The sequence below is a fragment of the Ipomoea nil genome, unplaced genomic scaffold (genome assembly GCF_001879475.1).
Source record: "Ipomoea nil cultivar Tokyo-kokei standard unplaced genomic scaffold, Asagao_1.1 scaffold2848, whole genome shotgun sequence".
Lineage (NCBI taxonomy): Eukaryota > Viridiplantae > Streptophyta > Magnoliopsida > Solanales > Convolvulaceae > Ipomoea > Ipomoea nil.
The window spans coordinates 604,867-624,531 of record NW_017619276.1 but is presented as its reverse complement, the minus strand read 5'-3'; the positions used below and the strand labels follow the sequence as shown (position 1 = coordinate 624,531).

General features: G+C 41.0%; 1 protein-coding gene across 1 annotated transcript; it reads right to left on the bottom strand.

Annotated features, from left to right (window-relative positions):
* Window positions 1–9,081: 9,081 nt before the first annotated feature.
* LOC109160487 lies at window positions 9,082–9,954 on the bottom strand. The gene has a single exon (XM_019308774.1). The coding sequence runs from the start codon at window positions 9,952–9,954 to the stop codon at window positions 9,082–9,084; it is 873 nt and encodes a 290-aa protein (XP_019164319.1).
* Between the last annotated feature and the right edge of the window lie 9,711 nt (window positions 9,955–19,665).

Genomic DNA, 19,665 nt, shown 5'->3' with positions numbered 1-19,665 from the left:
ATTTGTCACTTAAGATTACAAGATGGAATGCACACCCTTAAATAGTTGCTACCAATTTTTCTGGTCACTAAAAAAATCAATATACTATTCACCGACTACAACAAGTATCGCTTTTTTTCCTAATAAGTATTACATTTTCCTCATAAGTGTTCAACCCTAAATATTATATCTTAATTTAAAAGTATTAGACTATACATTTTTCCTCAAAAGTATCGTATTTGTCCTAAGTGTTATATTTTGTTTTATAAGTAATAATCAATTATTTATGTATTAGAGAAAATTTCAATTTTGGTCCACTGACTATTGGGGTTGTGTTAATTGCAACACTTGACTTTCAAAAATGTTAATTTAGTGCCTTGACTATGCAATTTCTATCAATTTTGGTCACGCCGGCCAAATTATCGGCCAATTCTCACCGGAAATATTTAACAGGTTAAATAATGAGGGTATTTTAGTCATTTTATTCAACTTTTGGTTTCTTCTCCGATGAGCCCGGCCATTTCCGGCAGACAATTTTTTCTCCGATAGAAAGCTAGCAGCCTATCAGTTTCTCCAGTACAACAACGACCCATTGCTCGCCGACAAAATCGCAATTCGCCGACAAAATCTCTGTAAATCTCATCTGGAAAATTCAAGCCGGCCCAGAGAGCTATAATCGCCGATTTCGTATCCTATCTCTCCGCCCAAAACTGAGGGGAATGCACCACCTGCATTTACCTAATAGAGGAGAACTAAACATGCTCCCGATAACATCAATTTGGCTCAATGCCAGAAGGTGGGAGAGTGTGTTTTCGAGAGAAACCATGTTTAACTTATAGATCCTCTTTGAATTTCTACGAGGACTCCACATCAGAATCTTCTAAACCTTCTCTATAGAGTTCAAATTGTTCGGGGCTCCACCTGCATATTAAATGTAGATTAAAAGTAGCCATCTTGTCGGAGAAAAAATTGTCTGCCGGAAATGGGTAAAAGTGATAGGCTGCAAAGTTGAGTAAATTGTTGCCGGAAAAAATTGTCTGCCGGAAATGGGTAAAATAAAGAAAAGTTGAGTAAAATGACTAAAATACCCTCATCATTTAACCTATAAAATATTTCCGGTGAGATTTGGCCGGCGTGACCAAAATCTTTTCTTGCGGATTTCTGTCAACACTTAAGTCAATTAGCGAAGTGCTCGCCTATTGTTCTAGTTCGTCAAAATTTTTGTTTGAGTGTTCAAACATTAAGTCGTGATCAATTTTATCTTGAGAAAGTAATGCTACAACGCTCTTAGCACTCCGGAAAGATAGGGAATCAGTTTTAAGAAAAGTGTGTGGTATACACGACTTGAATCTCCCTTTTCTTTCGTTTGGATTTATATAATCTAATATTTAAAAACCCTATTTTTATTTTTATTTTTTAAATTTTTGTATAAATAAATTCGATCATTTGAGTTTGTACCAAGTTTTAGTTGTGATTAATTTTTCTAAATTAAATCTCTTTATTTGTTTAAATATATTTTTATATATATTGTATTTTAATTTATCAACTTATTCTACACCTACCAACCGTGTGGTACAGAAACTTAATGACTTGTTGCCGTGGGCGGAGAAGAATTGGTAGCTACTTGGCGGTGTAGTTTATTGACTGGGAGCTCAAATAAGACTTTAGTCTGCAGCAAAATTATTGAGATTCAAAATAACAATTCTTTGGGAAGAATAATTAAAGGCTAAAGCGGACCAAAACAACGAACACAAGTTGTTGGATGCCATTTCTCCACCGTCATTTTTTATCATTATCTTCAAGTTGTTCATCAAATAGGCCATATCTAACAAAACAATCTAAACATGCCAATTAAGCATGGTCCCCACTCACATGCCAATAATACAAATGTTTATTTATGCACCATCAAACCTATTACGTGGCTCACCAATTATTATTGTGTGGACCATGGTTCATACAAGTTGTGTGGACCATATTTTGTTTACTGTAAAATAATGTATATTTAGTACAAAAATAATGTACATTATATTCAGGGGATGTACATTATTTTTGTTCTGAGTGTACATTATAATATATAATGTACATTCAATACAAAAATAATGTACATTTAGTATATTAAAAATGTATTTTTTGTTATGGTCCACATAACATTGTGTGAACCATGGTCCACACAATAATTTGCCGTGGCTCACGGGTAGAATATAGATAGGCCTTTCATATGCATCATATATTTATAGATAGGTCTTTCATATGCATCATATATTTCTAAAATCACACATCATCTTTAAATAGGTAATTTTATTACTTAAGGTAATTGTTGTATATGTTTGTTATTGGGAGAAGACAAGTGGCAGAGTATAGTAAAACGAAGTGAGTTAGTAATGCAAAATAAAGTGAAATGGTACTAATACGATCCCACATCGGTTCCACAAGAGATTGGGGAGTGATACATAAGTAGTTGGGGTCAAACCTCTACTCAAATTTCATAAGCTAGTTTTTGTTGTAGAGTTAGAGTGTTCGCTTGAGTGTCCTATATAGATAGGTCTTTAATATGCATTATATATAATATTTTACTTGGTGTCTCAAGGATGAGAGTAATAAGTCTATACCAATCATATAAAATAATCTCCCATTTCCAAAATTACAGATCATCTTTCAATAGGTAATTTTATTACCTAATGTAATTAGGAGTTATCAATCGGTTAATCAAACCGTTTTAACTGAAGTTTTTAAAGCTTTAATCGTTAACCATTAACCGAATTGAACTTTGTATTACCAAATTAATCGAACCGAAGTTTTTTTCGCTTAATCGGTCGGTTAACCGATTAACTGAACTTTTTTAAACTAAAATTTTAAATCCTAAAAATAATACCTATAATAATAAATCTAATTAAAATAATACATATAATAATAAATCCATAAGAAAATATACAAAAACACTATCATTTACAAATTTATAAGGATTTTACACACACACACACACACACACACACACACACACACATATATATATATATATATATATATATATATATATATATATATATATATATATATATATATATATATATATATATATATATATATATATATGCACATCTTAAAATATAAACATGAAGACTAATTTGGGGCGTTGGATGATGCGTTTGGACGGTTGTGATTTGGGCGTGCATTATCCTATTGTTTATTGAGTTTTTATGTTAAGAGGGGTACATGTGGTATTTTGGGTGTATTGAATCCTAGTCAGGGTTAGGTTCAAACTCACGCGCACGGTTGGACTCTTTCTATTCTTCCGTTCTTCGCTTGTCGTGCGTAGGGAGTGTGTGTGACGGGATTCTGCTAATCGCGTCGGCTTCCATCTGGTGCTAAGTTGTTCTTCGATCCCACGTCGCTATGGTTGTCGGGGGGGACCGCGGCAGGCTGAAGAGGGGGGGGGGGGGGGGACCACCGGATGTCGGCCGAGGTTAGTTTGGTTTGTTTGTTGTTATTTTTTTTCTTCGCTTTCTGGCTTCTTTTGCGCTCAATTTTTGGGGGTTTTGTTGCTTGGTGGTTGATAGACATGGGGTTGTGATCGGGGGTTGTCGGGTTTGCCAATTTTGTTGTCGGATTTTGTAGCTAGGGTTTTTGTTTTTTGCTCGTTTGTGGGTTGGGGCGGTCTGGGTTCGTGGATGTCAGCTCCGGTGCGGTGGTAGGCACCTCGGCAGTGCACGGCGTTGTTTTTTTGGGTCATTTTTTTTATTGATTTTCCGGCGTTCGCCGGTCAAGAATTAGGGGGCACTAATTCGGTGGTTGGCGGTGTTTTTCCGTTTGTCTTCTTTTTTTTTTTTTTTTTTTTTTTTTTTGTTAAATATATGTATTTGTTCATGACATGCCTGTATTTTTGTTTCGTATTTTTGTTTTTGTTGGCATTAGAAACAATTATAAACATTCAAAAATTTGTAAAAAATTGTACAGTGAATTTCGTGTTAAATTTTCTCAGCTAAAAATTGTTTGTTTTTAACAAATTGAATTAAGTTAATAAATAATTACAATATCCTGTGTTAGAATTTCAATTTCAAGTATGAAACGTGTTGTTTTGGGGGGTTTATATATATATATATATATATATATATATATATATATATATATATATAATAATAATAATAATAATAATAATAATAATAATAATAATAATAATTGTAGTTCATTTCCAGGTTTCGATATTGATTAGTATACACTGCCTACTGTGTTAAATTCGCATCCCACTCATCTTAAATTGTGCTATGTTAGTGTTGGAAGTGTGTACTTAAACTGTGCTCTGTTCTCTTAAACTGTTGTGTCTGTGTTTACTTTGGTGCCTAGTTGTGTGCAGGGGTTGGGCGTAGGTGTGTGCGTGGGTGGTTAGGTGGGTTTTTTTTTTTTTTTTTTGTTAGCTGTCTTGGTTTAAATTGTGCTCTGTTAGCTGTCTGGTGGGTGTGCCAAGATGTATAGTGAATATTGCGAGTCTTCTTTTCTGCAGGTAAGAAGGTTAAGGGGGTTCGGGCTGTTCCACAGGTGGTCGAAGGGCGTGTGAGCGATGATGACTTCGTTTCCCCACCTTTGGCTTTCTTGGCTAGGTTGGAGCAAGACCCGCTGTGGAATGCGACTGAAGATTCTTCTGATGGTGGTGAGGGGTCTGTAGAAGAGGATGCTGAATTTCCTACTGTTAAGTTTCAAGGGCAGTCTGGTGTGCTTGTTGAAGCGCTTCAGGATTTGTCCATGCGACATAAAGATGATATTAGGGGTTTACTGTAATTACCCTAAATTTTTGAAACTTTTAAAACTTTTATAATAAAGGTAATACTATCATAAATTCCGAAACATAGCATACTAACATAATAGTTTGGGGTGTTATGCCACATCTGAGCTGGAAAACTCAGATGCACAGGCTATACTAACTAAATATCCTCAAAGTAATGTCAATACATCATCATGGCACGCAGGCCGAAAGGGAAACTATCTATCTAAGCTTCGGTCCTCTAGCGCGCTCTGGAGTCTACTCATCCGCGCCTGAAAGCCAAATATATCTGTTCAGCGAATAATGTCGGTAACCCACTCCAACGCGTTAAAATACAATATAGATATATATATATATATATATATATATATATATATATATATATATATATATATATATATATATATATATATATATATATATAGGAAAATCATTTTGAAGCAGGAAGATACATACTTAGGAGACTCTAACTTTAAAACCAGGATTAGACTCGATAGATAGGGATAAGCACATTTCAACAATTATAATCAATATATAGAGACATCATCATATTAAGGTCACAATTTACATTTATGTCAATCATCTTTCAATCAGTATCTCCATCACACAAGCATACTTTAGTGGCGCCACGGGACCAATCGCATGCCCATACATGAGGGTTAGCGCATATAGCGCTAACACGGCCCCGCAGCACCCTACCTCATACCGCAGCATGAAGGGGTTGACCACAGTCCTACACACCGCTGACGCGTTCAATCGGTGGACTGTGATCCTCTTTAGGGACTACGACCCTACACACCGCTGACGAGCTCAGTCGGTGGATCGCAGCCGACCATAGCCCTACACACCGCTGACAAGCTCAGTCGGTGGACTATGGCTTTCCTCGTGGACTGTAGCCCTACACACCGCTGACGCGTTCAGTTGGTGGACTACAGCCCATGAGGCCCACTTGGTGGACTGCAGCCCTACACACCGCTGACGAGCTCAGTCGGTGGACTGCAGCCTATGAAAACCAACTTGGCCGCAGCCAATATTGGGGATTCATGCACATTTATCACGTAGCAAGCACATGCAATTCATATTATCACGTTGTGGGAGGTGAGGGGCGGGGGGGGGGGGGGGGAAGCGTATAAAGAAACCTATGTGTGGTCATCCACGTACTAGCAAATATCCTAAGGGTTCATGCATCTTTCACCTAGGTCAACGGGGTACCAATTCAACTAGCATGCAATACACAAGACTCTTTTATCCTACGAACGGTACCCAAAACATCAAACTAGACTTAGGCACGATAAACGAAGTCCGTCGGGACACCACGAGGGTCGGGGAACATCTAACGGGGAAGCCAAAATCCCAAGGTGGGGAAAAATCCAGTGGGTGGCCGGCGGGTGGAGGATCACCTGCCGGTGACGAGTCTCCGGGCAGCGGGTGCCCGGCGGGCAGTCGTTTGCCCGCCGGCTGCCCGCTGCCGGCGACGTTAATTCGAGCAGCGGGTCCCCCTACCCCCACCTACCCCCCACTGACTCTCTTTCAAAATATTGGTCCCGGGATCTTTTGTGGAACCCGAAACCATGTTTAGACACTTTTAAACACAAACGACAACACCACGTAGTCAAATAACGGATCAAAACCAAGAATCACAATGAACACATCCTAACATGACTTCTAACATTATCAACACCCGAACATGCGAAATCCCGCCCAAATATACCAAGAATATTACGATACGAAATTCCCAATTCAACCTAGGGCTCTAATCATATTCAAATCATCAAAATCAACGTTTATCTTTAAAATCAAGAACATCACACAATTATCAAGATCCTCTTATAATCATCAAGATCATCAAGATCAACACATAATATCATCTCATCAATCATCAAGATCATATTATAATCATCATAAAAGATTTATCAAGACACAAGCATAGGGTAAGGAGCCAAAGAAGGAGATTATAACAATGAAAATAAGTTTTGTTGAGACATGGGTTACCTCTTAGCCTTAATTTGAATCATTGGCTATAAAGGGTCTTTTCTTTAAGATCTCCTTTTCTTGATCTCTCCTATGGGAATTCTTGTGTGATGAAAGCTATTGTGGTGTGAGTTCTAGGTGCCTCCTATGTCCTTATATATACATAAGAGTCCTAATTAGGGTCTGGATGATATGGATTTACTAATTCTATTTCTTATAGGACTAAGGGCTTGGTTTAGGGATAAGGGTCCATGGACTATGGTGGACCATTCCGAGTTAATTAATGGATTTTAATTCTCTTTTTAGGGTAAGTAATTAAATAATTAGTTTGTTTTAGAGGCCGTAACACGGGGTGTTACACCCTTCCCCCCTTACGAGAGGCTTCGTCCCCGAAGCCGGTGCGTGGATCCATTCTTTCACCCCTGGACGTCACGTATTTTAGCCTCCTGGTTAGGAAATGTGGCTCCACGTGTCGTTTCTTTCTGGGGTAGATTGGATCTTTGGTGAGGTGGTGTTTGGAAAGTTTGGGGCCTACCTTGGTTTCCTACTCCCGAGCTGGACGCCCCGCGTGTGCCCAACATGGCCTCGATTGCTGCCACCCTTTGATCTAACGCGCGTGTTGCATGGATTAGGGATGAGAACCCTTCATCCATGATCTAGTTTTGCCGGGTAAGTTTCGCGAGGATGCGCTCATTGACAGATTCTTCATTTCGGTCCTCTGGGTTTCCCCTTTCTCGCGCGGGTGCATGTGGGTTAGGTTCGCTATCCTCCTCTTGTTCCTCATGTCCTTCCAGTCCTCCACATTCTTGCATTGCCCGTTTTAGCTTTTTGTTGGAGATATCCAGTCGATCAACCAATTCCCTTCGTTCCTCTTCGGGTTTAAGACAAACCTCATCGAGGGTGATGTATTGTCCCTCTCCGGTGTAGTAAATGTCATTGCGGCGGAGGTTCTGGGCATTGAAAACCATACCGCTCACGGGTTTGATCTTCGTGTGGCTCAAGTCCACTCCCTTTTTCTCCTTGATCCAACTTAGGATCATCCCGTAAGGTAGACTACGCTGGGTGCTAGTCTTGCAAAACTCCATGTGTTTCAACATAAGGGCCGGTAGGTTGAACTTGATTTTGTGTTTTAGGAAGTAGACAAAGGTGCACTCTAGGCTGCCCACATCCTTGCTTTTGTTGTTCGTGGGCAACAAGCTATCAGTTACCATCATAACTAGTATCTTTTGTTCAGCGGTTAGCCATTTCCTGTTTGGCCGGGTGGCCGAGGTGAAGCCATCTTCCTTTCCGAGTAGGTACTCGAGGTAATCCTTGTACCCCGTGCCTTGGGTACCGATCCACCCCTTCCGGTCATAATCTGACACACCGGTGGTGGTCAGTTTCAGGAGTTTGGCCAAGCGGCCTTCGAAGAGTATTATCTCCTTGCCTCGGACCTTGGCGGTGATTTCCAACTTATCACCCCGCTTGACGGCTATCAAGTGGTGATAGAATTTTTTCACCAATTCGGGGTACGTATCCCCCTTGATTGCGAGATAGGTATCCAAGAGCCCTTGAAATTTAAGCATATCGACCAACTCCGGAGAGAATTGGTCAGGTTCGAGGGCTTTACCTCCGATCACCGTGTAATCGGGGTCGTTCCATTCCGGGGTTCGGATACCAACTGGTTTTTTCGGCATGGTGTGGTTTTCCAAGGTGGCGTCTTTTCTGGTGTTTGTTTTTCCGGCGAACTCCGGCGGGGCTTCGACGAAGCTCCGGTGACGGGGCGGCGACCTGCTTGGTTTCGGACGGCGAGGATGCGGCTGGTCTGGGCGGTGTAGGCGTCTGCGTCGTCGGTGGTGATCCTGGCCGGTGCGCGCTGTGGTGTTGCGTGGCAGTGGGTGGTCAACGGGCGACCTCCGGGAGGTGGTGGCAGCGGGTCCCAATAATGCTAAAAAATCCATTACTGCCTCCCCCACAATATGCCAATAATGCTGAAAAATCCCGGCCCCAACCCATCTGATCCTGGGGACTTGTCTGGGTGCATCTGAAACACCACTTTCACTCATATCCCCTTGGTCTGCCTCAAACAATGTCTGAAAATAGCCCTGCATCACCAGGCCTATCTCAACCTCGTGTTCCACCCAGTTCCCATCTTCATCCTTGAGCCTGCTTACACTATTCCTCATCCTCCTTGATTTTACTGAATTATGAAAGAACCTACTATTACAATCTCCACCCTTATACCAGTGCTCTTTCGCTCTCTGTTTCCAAAAGTAGTGTTGCTGATCTAACAAAACTAGGTAGTCCCTCTCGGCTTGCTCATATGCCGCCACACTACCCTGATCATACCGTGATTGTAAAGTCTCCAACCTTGACTTGCACTGCTCTATACGTCTCTAGAAATCCCTGTTATAAGTCTTCCCCCATTTCCAGATGTCACGGCCACATGACTCTATTCTGCGTAGAACATCCTGTCTAGTTCGATCCCAGCTGTGTGCAACAATTTCACGGCACCCGTCCTCCCTCAACCACATATTATCAAAGAGAAACCGCTTCCGGCGCACAGCATTCACCGCAGCTACTGGAGTTAGCAACAACGGCATGTGATCACTATAAACACAAGGTAAAGAACACGTCGTAGCCTCCGCAAACAAAGTCCTCCAATCTTCAGTCACAAGAATCCGGTCCAGCTTCTCCTCCACCATATAACTCCTACCCCATGAGCGGACCCATGTATACTGATACTCAGAGAATGGCAAATCTTGAAGCCCACAATCCACAACTGCATCCCCAAACCCCGTTATACACCAGGGTGGGTGGGGTGCTCGGCTCTTCTTCTCATTTTGATGTAACAGGTCGTTTAATTCACCCATTATAACCCATGGTTCTGTGCTCTGCCCCGCTAAATTTCGTAACAACTGCCAGGCCTCTCTCCTTCGTGCTCTCTCAGAGAACCCATAATACCCCGTGAACCGCCACCCCGGGCTTCCCGCCTCAAGCTCCACCCTTGCATCAATAAAGTTACTATCATAAGCAGTAACCTGTAAACACACAGAATTCAACCATAGCATTGCCAAACCGCCGCTATGTCCAACAGCATCAACAACAAACACACTGTCGAACCCCAACTGCACCCTCACACTTTCCATCCTGCTCCTATCCACAAAAGTCTCCATAAAAAACACAACTTTCGGCCTCTTCATGCGGACCAGGTCCGCTAAGACTCGAATTGCCGTTGGGTTGCCAAGCCCTCGGCAATTCCAAGACATTACTCATAATCCTTGGCGGGCTTGCGCAGCAAGTCCCGCCTTCTCCCCGTTTTTTGACAAACCATTCTCACAGTCCACACTCGTTCCCCCATTCTCCCCATCAGTCTCCACACGCTTCCTCTTAGAATCATTGGTGACCACTAGCTCCCCAGCTTGTTCCCTGCCTGGTTGATGCATCAGAATTTCCCATCATTCCAGGAGCAATCCATCCCTTCCAGTCTACATCCATCTCCGGAGCTATCCACCGTTTCCCCACAGTTGGCACCACCCGGCGATTACCAGCTCGCAACCAGGCTCCATAAGGTTTCTCCGCACGCACGTCAATCCCCAGTGCATTCTTCGGACACACTCGATCCCCATGCCCTATGATCCCACATACAAAATAGAAGGTTGGTAGTCTTTCATACCGAAATTCGATGTACGCCCACTGGCCATTATCTTTCTTGAGCTTCATCTGCTTCTTCAAGGGCTTGGTTATATCAACACTCAGGCGCACGCGGTAATATGTACGCATAGATCCCCCAAAATTCCTGTCGTTTGTACATACTAGAGTTCCCATAAATTGTCCAATCGCAATAACCACCGCATCAGTGCGTAACCCAGGCGACAAAGAATGTATCTGCACCCAGAACGTAGCATGATCCAAGACAACCAACCTTGGACCGTCCCCCGCCTCCATCTTCTTCATAACCAATAAACTCTGCTCATACGACCAGGGTCCATCCTCAACGATCCTAGACAGGTCATTCTCATTATAGAAACGAAACAGAAAGCGATGCGATTAGAGCTGTTTTGTCGTCACTCCCATCGCTGGTTGCTATACCGCTGCCATCGTATCCTAAAAAAAGGCAAACCTAATTGGCTTCGTCGTCACAAGCCGTCCGACCGCATAAAAACTGGGATCCTGATTCACATCAGATGTTTGTTGTATTGGAACTTGTACTGAAACCTCCTCGTCATCAACATCAGCAAGCGTGAGGCTCGTGCACATTTGTGCAATATCATGATCGTCATCAGCAGCCATATCCACAGAACCCTATACCAGCAAAACCCTAAACCGGCAAAACCCTAGAACCTTAGGGAAGAAGAAGACTCGCGAACGGGAGCGAGAGAAAATTCATAACTAGTATTATTCAAGTTGTATAACCACGGTTAGTTTTAGTTGCACAAATTTCATTTCCCTTTCTTTTTTCGTGAGTTATTTTGCTTAATCTTTAATTGGATTGTTTTGTGCGTTGGTGGTGGCTTGTGTTAGCTCACGACTGTGGTTGATACTTCTCGGGGATGGGATCAAAGGGTCGTGTGGTTCCGTGAGAGGTTAATGATGGACCTCCAAGCATCTCCGTATGAAAATATTACGGCGATTGACATGGTATGCTTGTCATTTTGTGTTCAGTCTTACTTTGGGTTTTGTGTGCATGCTTGCCTGTTTCTGGGTGCTTGGTGCTGAAAATATCTTTGGCTTCTGTTTGGGTGCATAGCCAATCCCATTTATATTTCACCCTTTTGTTGTGTGCAGATTTTTTTCCCGATTCTACGCTGTGGTCACTATTTCCTGTTGTGTTTTGATTTTGTTCGATTTCGGTATGAAATTATTGATAATGACTCCAATCTCATAGCAAAGGCGGACAAGTATGGTGTGTGTGTTGAGGAGTTGGTTAGTGTCTGCACTGTTGCTTCCAATTCATTTTTTTTAAAGATTTTGTAACCTTATGGTCTTTTACCTTGCGGGCGTACCGGTCGATATCAGCTCCACTCCCTTCGACTTAGTTATGTCTTTTTTAGTTATGGTGTGTGTTTTTTTTGGGGTATGTAATGTGCACACTTTGATTCCACACTGTGCTCGCGCTGTTTTTTGTGGTTACTGCCATTAGCTGTGGTAAATATATGGCTGATAATCAGTTTTTTTATGTGGTTAATATATTGTTGCTTTGTTCACATGTCTTGGTCGACTAATTGATATCTCCCCCAGTGTGCACCCTGTTAGCTTTGATAATCTGTTGTTTGATGCGGTCTCGTCACGCTGTTAGCTTTGTTGCTGTTGGGTTGGGTTGTCTTTGATCCGTGTGCGGGTTTGTGTGGTATTGTGTGTGCGTGTTTTCACTCAGCGTTTGCCTATACTAAATCAGTTACCTTTGTGTTCCCAAAAAATAACTCACGGCTACCCATTTGCATGTGTGCACGGCATACTTCCCTGTGAGTGCGGGGTTTGTTGGCTATGGGTCTGGGTGCGCATGTATGTGTTGCTGTGTGCGCACATATAGGTCGTGCGGTGTGTGTGCTGTTAGTTATTTCCTTTTTGCCTAATTTAAGTGGTGGTAATAAATAAAGTGTTTGCTTCATATAAGTAATTAAATATGGTTCATAATTGTAAACATAATGACATTCTGAAGTCTTTCAAACTTTTGCTTATGCAAGTCTGTCCGGACAGGTACGACTGTTGTGGCCCCGGAGGTCGCATATATTGCATGTCCTTTCCTTTTTCTTTTGGTTCTTTGTGGTGGCTATTTCTTTGCTGCTTTTGAGTCTCTTTCCACTCCCTTTGTTTTTTGCAACCTGGGGGGGGGGGGGGGGGGTTTATTTGTATGTCGCTTGGTCTGCGTGATCCTACTAGTCTTTCAAACACAGATTCGTTGTGTGCACCCTCTTGTGTTTGTTGCACCTCCTTTTGTAGATCCTTTTTCAATTGTTGCAATGTTGCCAACATTTGGTCCATCTTGTCAGTCCAACCATTCACTAATCCCATGCAGTTGTAGAATTCATTCCATAGTTGATTTGCAACTTTTGTTGTTTCATTCGTCTTGGTAGTATTTGTTTTTCTTGCCCACGGGACATCATATAATGGTTGTGCACATGCGTTTCGTGTCCATCGTGGAACAATATACTTTTCTGGGATTGACTCATACCCTCTTGTCTTCATCACCAATAGCACATGCCTGCATAGTATACCAACACGGTTGAACTTTTTACACGCACACTCTATTTCCTTTGAATGTGGGGTTTCGGTTACTTCATACATTTTTCCATTTGTGTCCTTAACTGTGTACTTCCATATATCCCCTATGTTGTGTTTGTCGATGATGTCACACGTGAAACTGGCTTCCCATACCTCTTCTTGGAATTCGTAGAATATGTTTATAGTGTACACTGTAGTAGCATTTTTCTCAATACTCAAAGGGATTTTAGTTTCAGGGTACGAACCTTCGTTTTCTGCGATTAGTCTTGCCTGTTTATGTCTTTGTTCTCCGATGGCGCTGTTGTATTGCGCAATGAATTCTACTAGGCTGCAGTGGTGGTTTGTGAATTTACCAAAATAGTTGTTTTCTAATTCTGATCTTGATGTTGTTCTGAGTAGTCCCGCCATTAATATGTCATCGAAGTATGCTGGTATCCATGATGCACGCGCCTCGTAAAGCTGGGCAAACCACCTATTGTCGGTAAGGTTGTAGTCCTTCGTAATTGTTTCCCATATTCTCTTGAATTCATCTATGGTTAGTGTGTCATCCCATACAGTACTATTCAATGCCTTCTTGAAGTCCTGATTGTGCCACAAGGCAACCCCTACCTTTTCCCCCACTTTTGTCATAATGTGCCACATACAGAATCGGTGCCTTGTTGTTGGCATAGTTTGTGGTACCACTATCTTTAGTGCAGGATCTTGGTCAGTTATAGTACATCTTGGCGCATATTCCATTGCAGTTTTGAACTTAGTTAGTAGTCACTCATATGACTCTACATCTTCTTTCGCAATCAGGCCTGCCCCAAATGTTATGCATCTTTTGTGGTTATCCACCCTCGTGAAAGGGACGAACACTAACTTGTACCTGCAATGTAAGCACGGTTGGTGTTAGTATTGCGCTCGTCTGTTTACTTACTCCGCTGCATGTACCTGCATTATTATGTGCGCACACCTATATTACTAGGCATGCACACACAGTAGTGTTTGTATTCAATCTATACTGAGATGTACATGTTTGTGCTGTATGTAGCGTCGAATGACATGACATCGCCGAAGCATGCATAATTCCTTTGGGATTGTGCGTCTGCCTAGAATAATCTAGTTAATTGAGCTTTTTCGTCTATGTCGAAATCGAAATAGAAGTCCGGGTTGTCCTCTTTTCTTTTGAACATGTCTTCTATCACCATTTGGGCGTCTGCCTCAGCTATATAGGCCAATAGGTCTCGCCTAAAATTGCAGAACTCAATGCATGTTGCTCCTATATCTATAAAGCTTCCCACCATCTCTTTGAATAGTCTGAAAGTTTTTGTAGGACCTATGTTTGCCTTTGCACAGTGAGCCAAAAAGGTTTTGTGGCCGATGTCGAGTTGCCTATTTATCTTTAAAAAAGGTTTGCCGGCGTCTGAGCATAGACAGTGTGTATGTCGCAGCTCGATTGCATGGACTTTGTATCCGCCTGTGACACGCTTTGTCATTACCATACGTGCCGTAGATACTATCTTGTTGGACGTTCTCCTTCGTCTCTTTCGTTCTTTTGTGCTATTTTGGGATTCTTTTGTTTCGGCTTTGTAACCCTCTCGTGAGCACAACAAGTATTTGATTGACACTTCCCCCTTCCGATTTCTACACTTTGTGCCGTGCCTAACATCAAATCCTGCCTCTTTAGCGTATTCCACAAAGAAATCAATCACGGTCTCTACTGTTTCGAATTGTTGTCCTTCGTACGGTGTCTTCTCATTTTGTATTGTCGATCTCCAGTATTTCGCACCATCTTCGCGTATTCCCATCTCACATTCTGTGTCAGTGTGTCCGCATTGGCCCTCACCTATTAAACACAACAAATATACACATTAAAGGGGTGGTCCAAGTGTAAATGATTAGATATAGCGTGGGGCTTTGATTTATTGTGGGTTGGTGAATATGTGCATGGTATACTCCAGCGTTGTGCTTGGGTTGTCTAAATTGCTACTGTGTTCTCGTTTTGACAAGCCGGTTTTGGGTGGTTTCTGCTTGGTGCACCCGGGACCACTGTTGTGTGCGCGACACCAGAAACGCAGGCGTACACTTTCGTTAATCTCCTGTGGGCTTTTACTATGCTATTACTCTTATTTTCGTATGGTTTGCTCCAGTAGATTAGAACCTAATTCGCACAGTTATTGTTTCTTCATCATGAATTTACATATCGATATACTACTACGGTATTAATCACACTCTATTCTACACTTATCAAAATAACGGTTGGCGTGAATACCTGGTAATGATGGTGTTGTATAATCCATGCTCGACTCTCGGAGTTCTAGGGTGGTGATTGCCATTGATTACCGGCGTGTCTCTGCTTCAGCCTCGCGGTGGGGGGCTGCCGATGGGGGGTGGGTGCCGTGTTAGTTGCAGTATACAAAGTCCTACTCTAATTACTCCAATGTAATTTAAGTGGGTTATTAAATTCATATTCGTTCTCTAATTAGGATTCCATGCATTCTCGTATTTGCCTTTTTATTATCAGTTTAGTATTAGTATTAATGTTTTCTTATTTAAATCTAATCTAATCTAATGGCCCTTATTTGTCCTTAGGTTTGTATTTTAAGGGGGTTTGCATATGAATGCGCACACACACACACACACACACACACACACACACACACACACATATATATATATATATATATATATATATATATATATATATATATATATATATATATATATATATATATATATATATATATATATATATATATATATATTCATTTATTTATTTATTTATTTATATATTTAAAATTTCAGTTAACTGTACAGTTAATTCGGTTAACCGATAGTTTCAAACCGAATTAACCATAAACCGAAATTTTAAAAAACCTTTAACGATTAATCGAAGCGAAAAAATTCGGTTAACAAACGGTTAACAGAACTTTGTCGGTTCGATCGGTTAACCAAAAATTTACTAAAGTTTTCATACCTCTAAAGGTAATTGTTGTATATGTTTGTTACTATGAGACAGGTGGAAGAGAGTAGTAAAGCGAAACGAGTGCAGTTAAGCAAAATAAATCGAAATGAGTGGAGTTAAGCAAAATAAAGCGAAACGATACTGATATGATCCTACATCGATTCCACAAAATATTGTGGTGTAATACTTAAATTGGGGCCAAATCCGTACTCATAAGTTATAAGCTAACTTTTCTGGTAGAGTTAGAGTCCTAGTTTGAATGTCATAACTTTTGGTTCTCCTGTTGAGAAGCCAACCGAGAAGTGTAAGAGTCGGAGTGAATGAAGTAGTCTACTCATTCGATGCCAGGGCTACCTAATGCCTGAATGCATGAGCATTGGCATTTTTATTTTTTTTCTTCTTCATTTTTTATTTCATTGTTCAAAAGTAGGGAGAAAATGAGTAATGAGTTTTATGATTATTAATATAGGATTTAAATCCAATAGCAGAATAGCAAAAGTTGGCAAAAAAAAATATGAGAATGGGAATGATTGGTATGAATTCCAGTAGTAAAGTACAAAAGTTTCAACCAAACGACATCTTATGGGGTGTTTAGTAGGATGGAATTGCAATTACATTCCTACCAAATTTAATGAAATTTCTATTTTATTATTTGGTTGGAGGGAATTGAAATTCTATAGCAAATTATGATTTTGCCATTCTATAGAATTAATTCCATTTTTTGTCATAGATTTATAGGTGACAGTCCACTTTTAGTCCTTTTTATCAGAACATCCATTTTTTGTCCCAGTATTATTCTGACATGACCAATTTTGGTCCTTTATAAAAAAAAATTTATTGCAATTGCATTAAATACAAGAGCATTTCGCTCTTCAATTATGAATTTTTTTTAAAAAATAAACATAAAATATATAACGGGTCAACGCACTTTGTATTATAAAGATCAAAATGTCCTTCTATTTAACGAAATTTCAACGATTTTGTTGGTAGAGGACTAAAATTAGTCATGTCACAATAATATTATGACCAAAAAAAAGTTTTAATAAAAAAGGACTAAAAATAGACTGTCACGTATTAATCTAGGACCAAAAATGAAATTAACTTCATTATATTATTATGGCAAGGCCTAAGCATTTTATTATAAATACTAGTTTTTTACGTGTATTGCGCGATTGGGATAATGCCCAATGTTTTTCTTAAATAAGTATTTTAAAGTATATCAAGGCAAGATTATATTGAAATTGTTCATGCACAGATAATTGAATGCTGAATTTGCGTATTTAAATTGGAAATTCTAAGTTTAGAATTGCAAGATAATATAGTCAAGATTGATTATATTATTTTGTATGTTATTATAAAGAAGGGGGATACCCTACATATACACACTATTTACCTCCACTGAGGTTCAAACCTTACACCTCCCACTTAGGGGAGCAACCCAATACCAATAAACTACAAGCCACTTGGTAATATATACTAATATTGTTTGAGAAGATTCCGGCAGTAGGTTGTGTTTAGAGTTCTATTAAGACTTTAATATTAGAATTAGATTAATATTGTAGTTATAATTCTATATTAGACTTTAATATTAGAATTAGACTAATGGTGAATTAACGGTACTTAATGGAAAAGTTAACAGATCGGATAATCATATAATTAAGGATAAATTAGGAAATCTCAAGAAAAAATTAAAATATGAACAATCTGACATAATAATTTAACGTTTAATTTGTTTATTTAAATATATAATTCATAGTATATGAATACAATGTAATATAGGAGATTCATTATAATTGTTACTATTTTTTTTTAAATATTAACCAAGTATTTTTGTTGCAAAGGGTTCTAATATATTTAATGAATGCACATATATACAAGAAGATCAATGAATGAATCAACGGTACAAGTCCTTTAGGTGTTTTACTTATTAGACTAAGTTATTATTATGTTATTTATTATTATGTTATTACTTAGTCTTGTAACAATCTGTTAGTTGTCTAGTCTTTAGCCTAGAGGATAGCTCTCTCTCTCTGAGAGTATTAATGTATCTGTAATTCTGTTATTCAATTAATTATCTTTTCCCTAACTCATCTGGTATCAGTTAGCCAGTAGAAGACTACCGATTATTCTCTCTCCTCCCTTTTCCGATCGACAATGTCGTCTAGCTCCGAAAGAACGCACACAATCGCCACCATCTCCTCCCCAAACACTCACCCAAACTCCCTCACTAGTGCGCATCACTTTGTGTCGTTAAAGTTGACACATCGGAACTATCGTTACTGGAGGACGCAAATAATTCCGTTTCTACGCGGGCAGAGATTGCTGGGCTTCATCGACGGCTCTCGGCCATGTCCCTCTCCCGTCCTCGAGCTCTCGACCGGCGATCAAGCCGGCGCGGCGTCCGTGGTCCCGAATCCGGAACACGAAGCATGGATTGAGCAGGATGCCTCCATCCTATCCTTGCTCATATCATCCATCTCGGAGGAAGTGATGTACCTCACTCTCGGACAGACGACCTCCCGGTCGGTATGGCTTGCGGCCGAGACGGCCCTCGGTTCCTCGTCGCAGGTCCGTTGCCTCAATCTCATGGGGCAGTTCCAAGCGTTGCGTCAAGGAGATAGCTCAACCCCAGAGTATCTCGGCCGTGCTCAGCATTTGGTGGAGGATCTCACACTTGCTGGGCGACCACTCACGCTAACGGAGCAAAATTTATATGTTTTTAGGGGGTTGAGACCGGAATTCCGGTCTATGGCAGCCTCCTTGGCAGTCACCGGTACACCAGTGACAATTCCGCAATTAGCGGATTATTTGCAGGCACAACAGTTCATCCATGCGGATGATTTTCCAGCTTATGCTCCTGCGTCGTCGACGGCATTATATGCTGGCAGAGGAGGCCGGCATCACGGAATTGGAGGCCGCTCCCAGAGTCGTGGCGGAGGTGGTCGCGGCGGACAGAATCGCGGCAACCAGCGAGGCGGTCGCGGTGGTCGTGGCCGAAACGGTGGCCTGCGTTGCCAGATTTGCGACAAGCAGGGCCACTCGGCGGCTTTTTGCTACAGGCGGTACTCCGAGCCACCGCCATCGGCGCATGTTGCAGTCGCCGGAGATGCTGGCAGTGGCGTCTTGGCTGCCGGACACGGGTGCATCCACACACGCTACGCCGGATTCCGGTGTGGTCTCGCAAGCCGACGAATATCACGGAGATGATGTTCTGAGAGTGGGTAATGGCACAGGTTTGAAAATCTCGAGTGTGGGTCATGCAGTAATTCCGTGGGTCATTAAGCCATTAAAATTATCTTGTGTTTTACATGTCCCCGAGTTGTCAGTTTCTTTATTATCTGTAAATCGATTTACAAAAGATAATAATTGTTACTTTGAATTTCATCCTGATTTTTTTTATTGTGAAGGATTCAATCACACAGGCGGTTCTTCTTAAAGGGCCGAGCTCGGGGGGATTGTACTCACTGTCAGTTCCAAATTCTTATCATGCGTTTGTTTCGGCCCGTGCTTCATCCGCAGAATAGCACCAACGTCTCGGTCATCCTCACGAACAAGCGCTAAAACGTGTCTTACGGGAATGCCCAGTTAATTCAAATAAAAATGTATCTCTTAGTTTATGTCCTTCTTGTCAACTCGGGAAATCCTCACGATTCCCGTTAGATAGGGTAGATAAATCTAGCAATAATATTTTAGATCTTATCTATACCGATATTTGGGGTCCCGCACCTGTTCTTTCTGCGGATGGCTCTCGTTACTTTGTACTCTTCGTAGATGATAATACCCGTTATTGTTGGTATTATCCGCTACG

Coding starts and splice junctions, on each gene's coding strand:
- LOC109160487 (XM_019308774.1), bottom strand. CDS start 9,954: ATGTCTTGGAATTGCCGAGGGCTTGGCAACCCAACGGCAATTCGAGTC.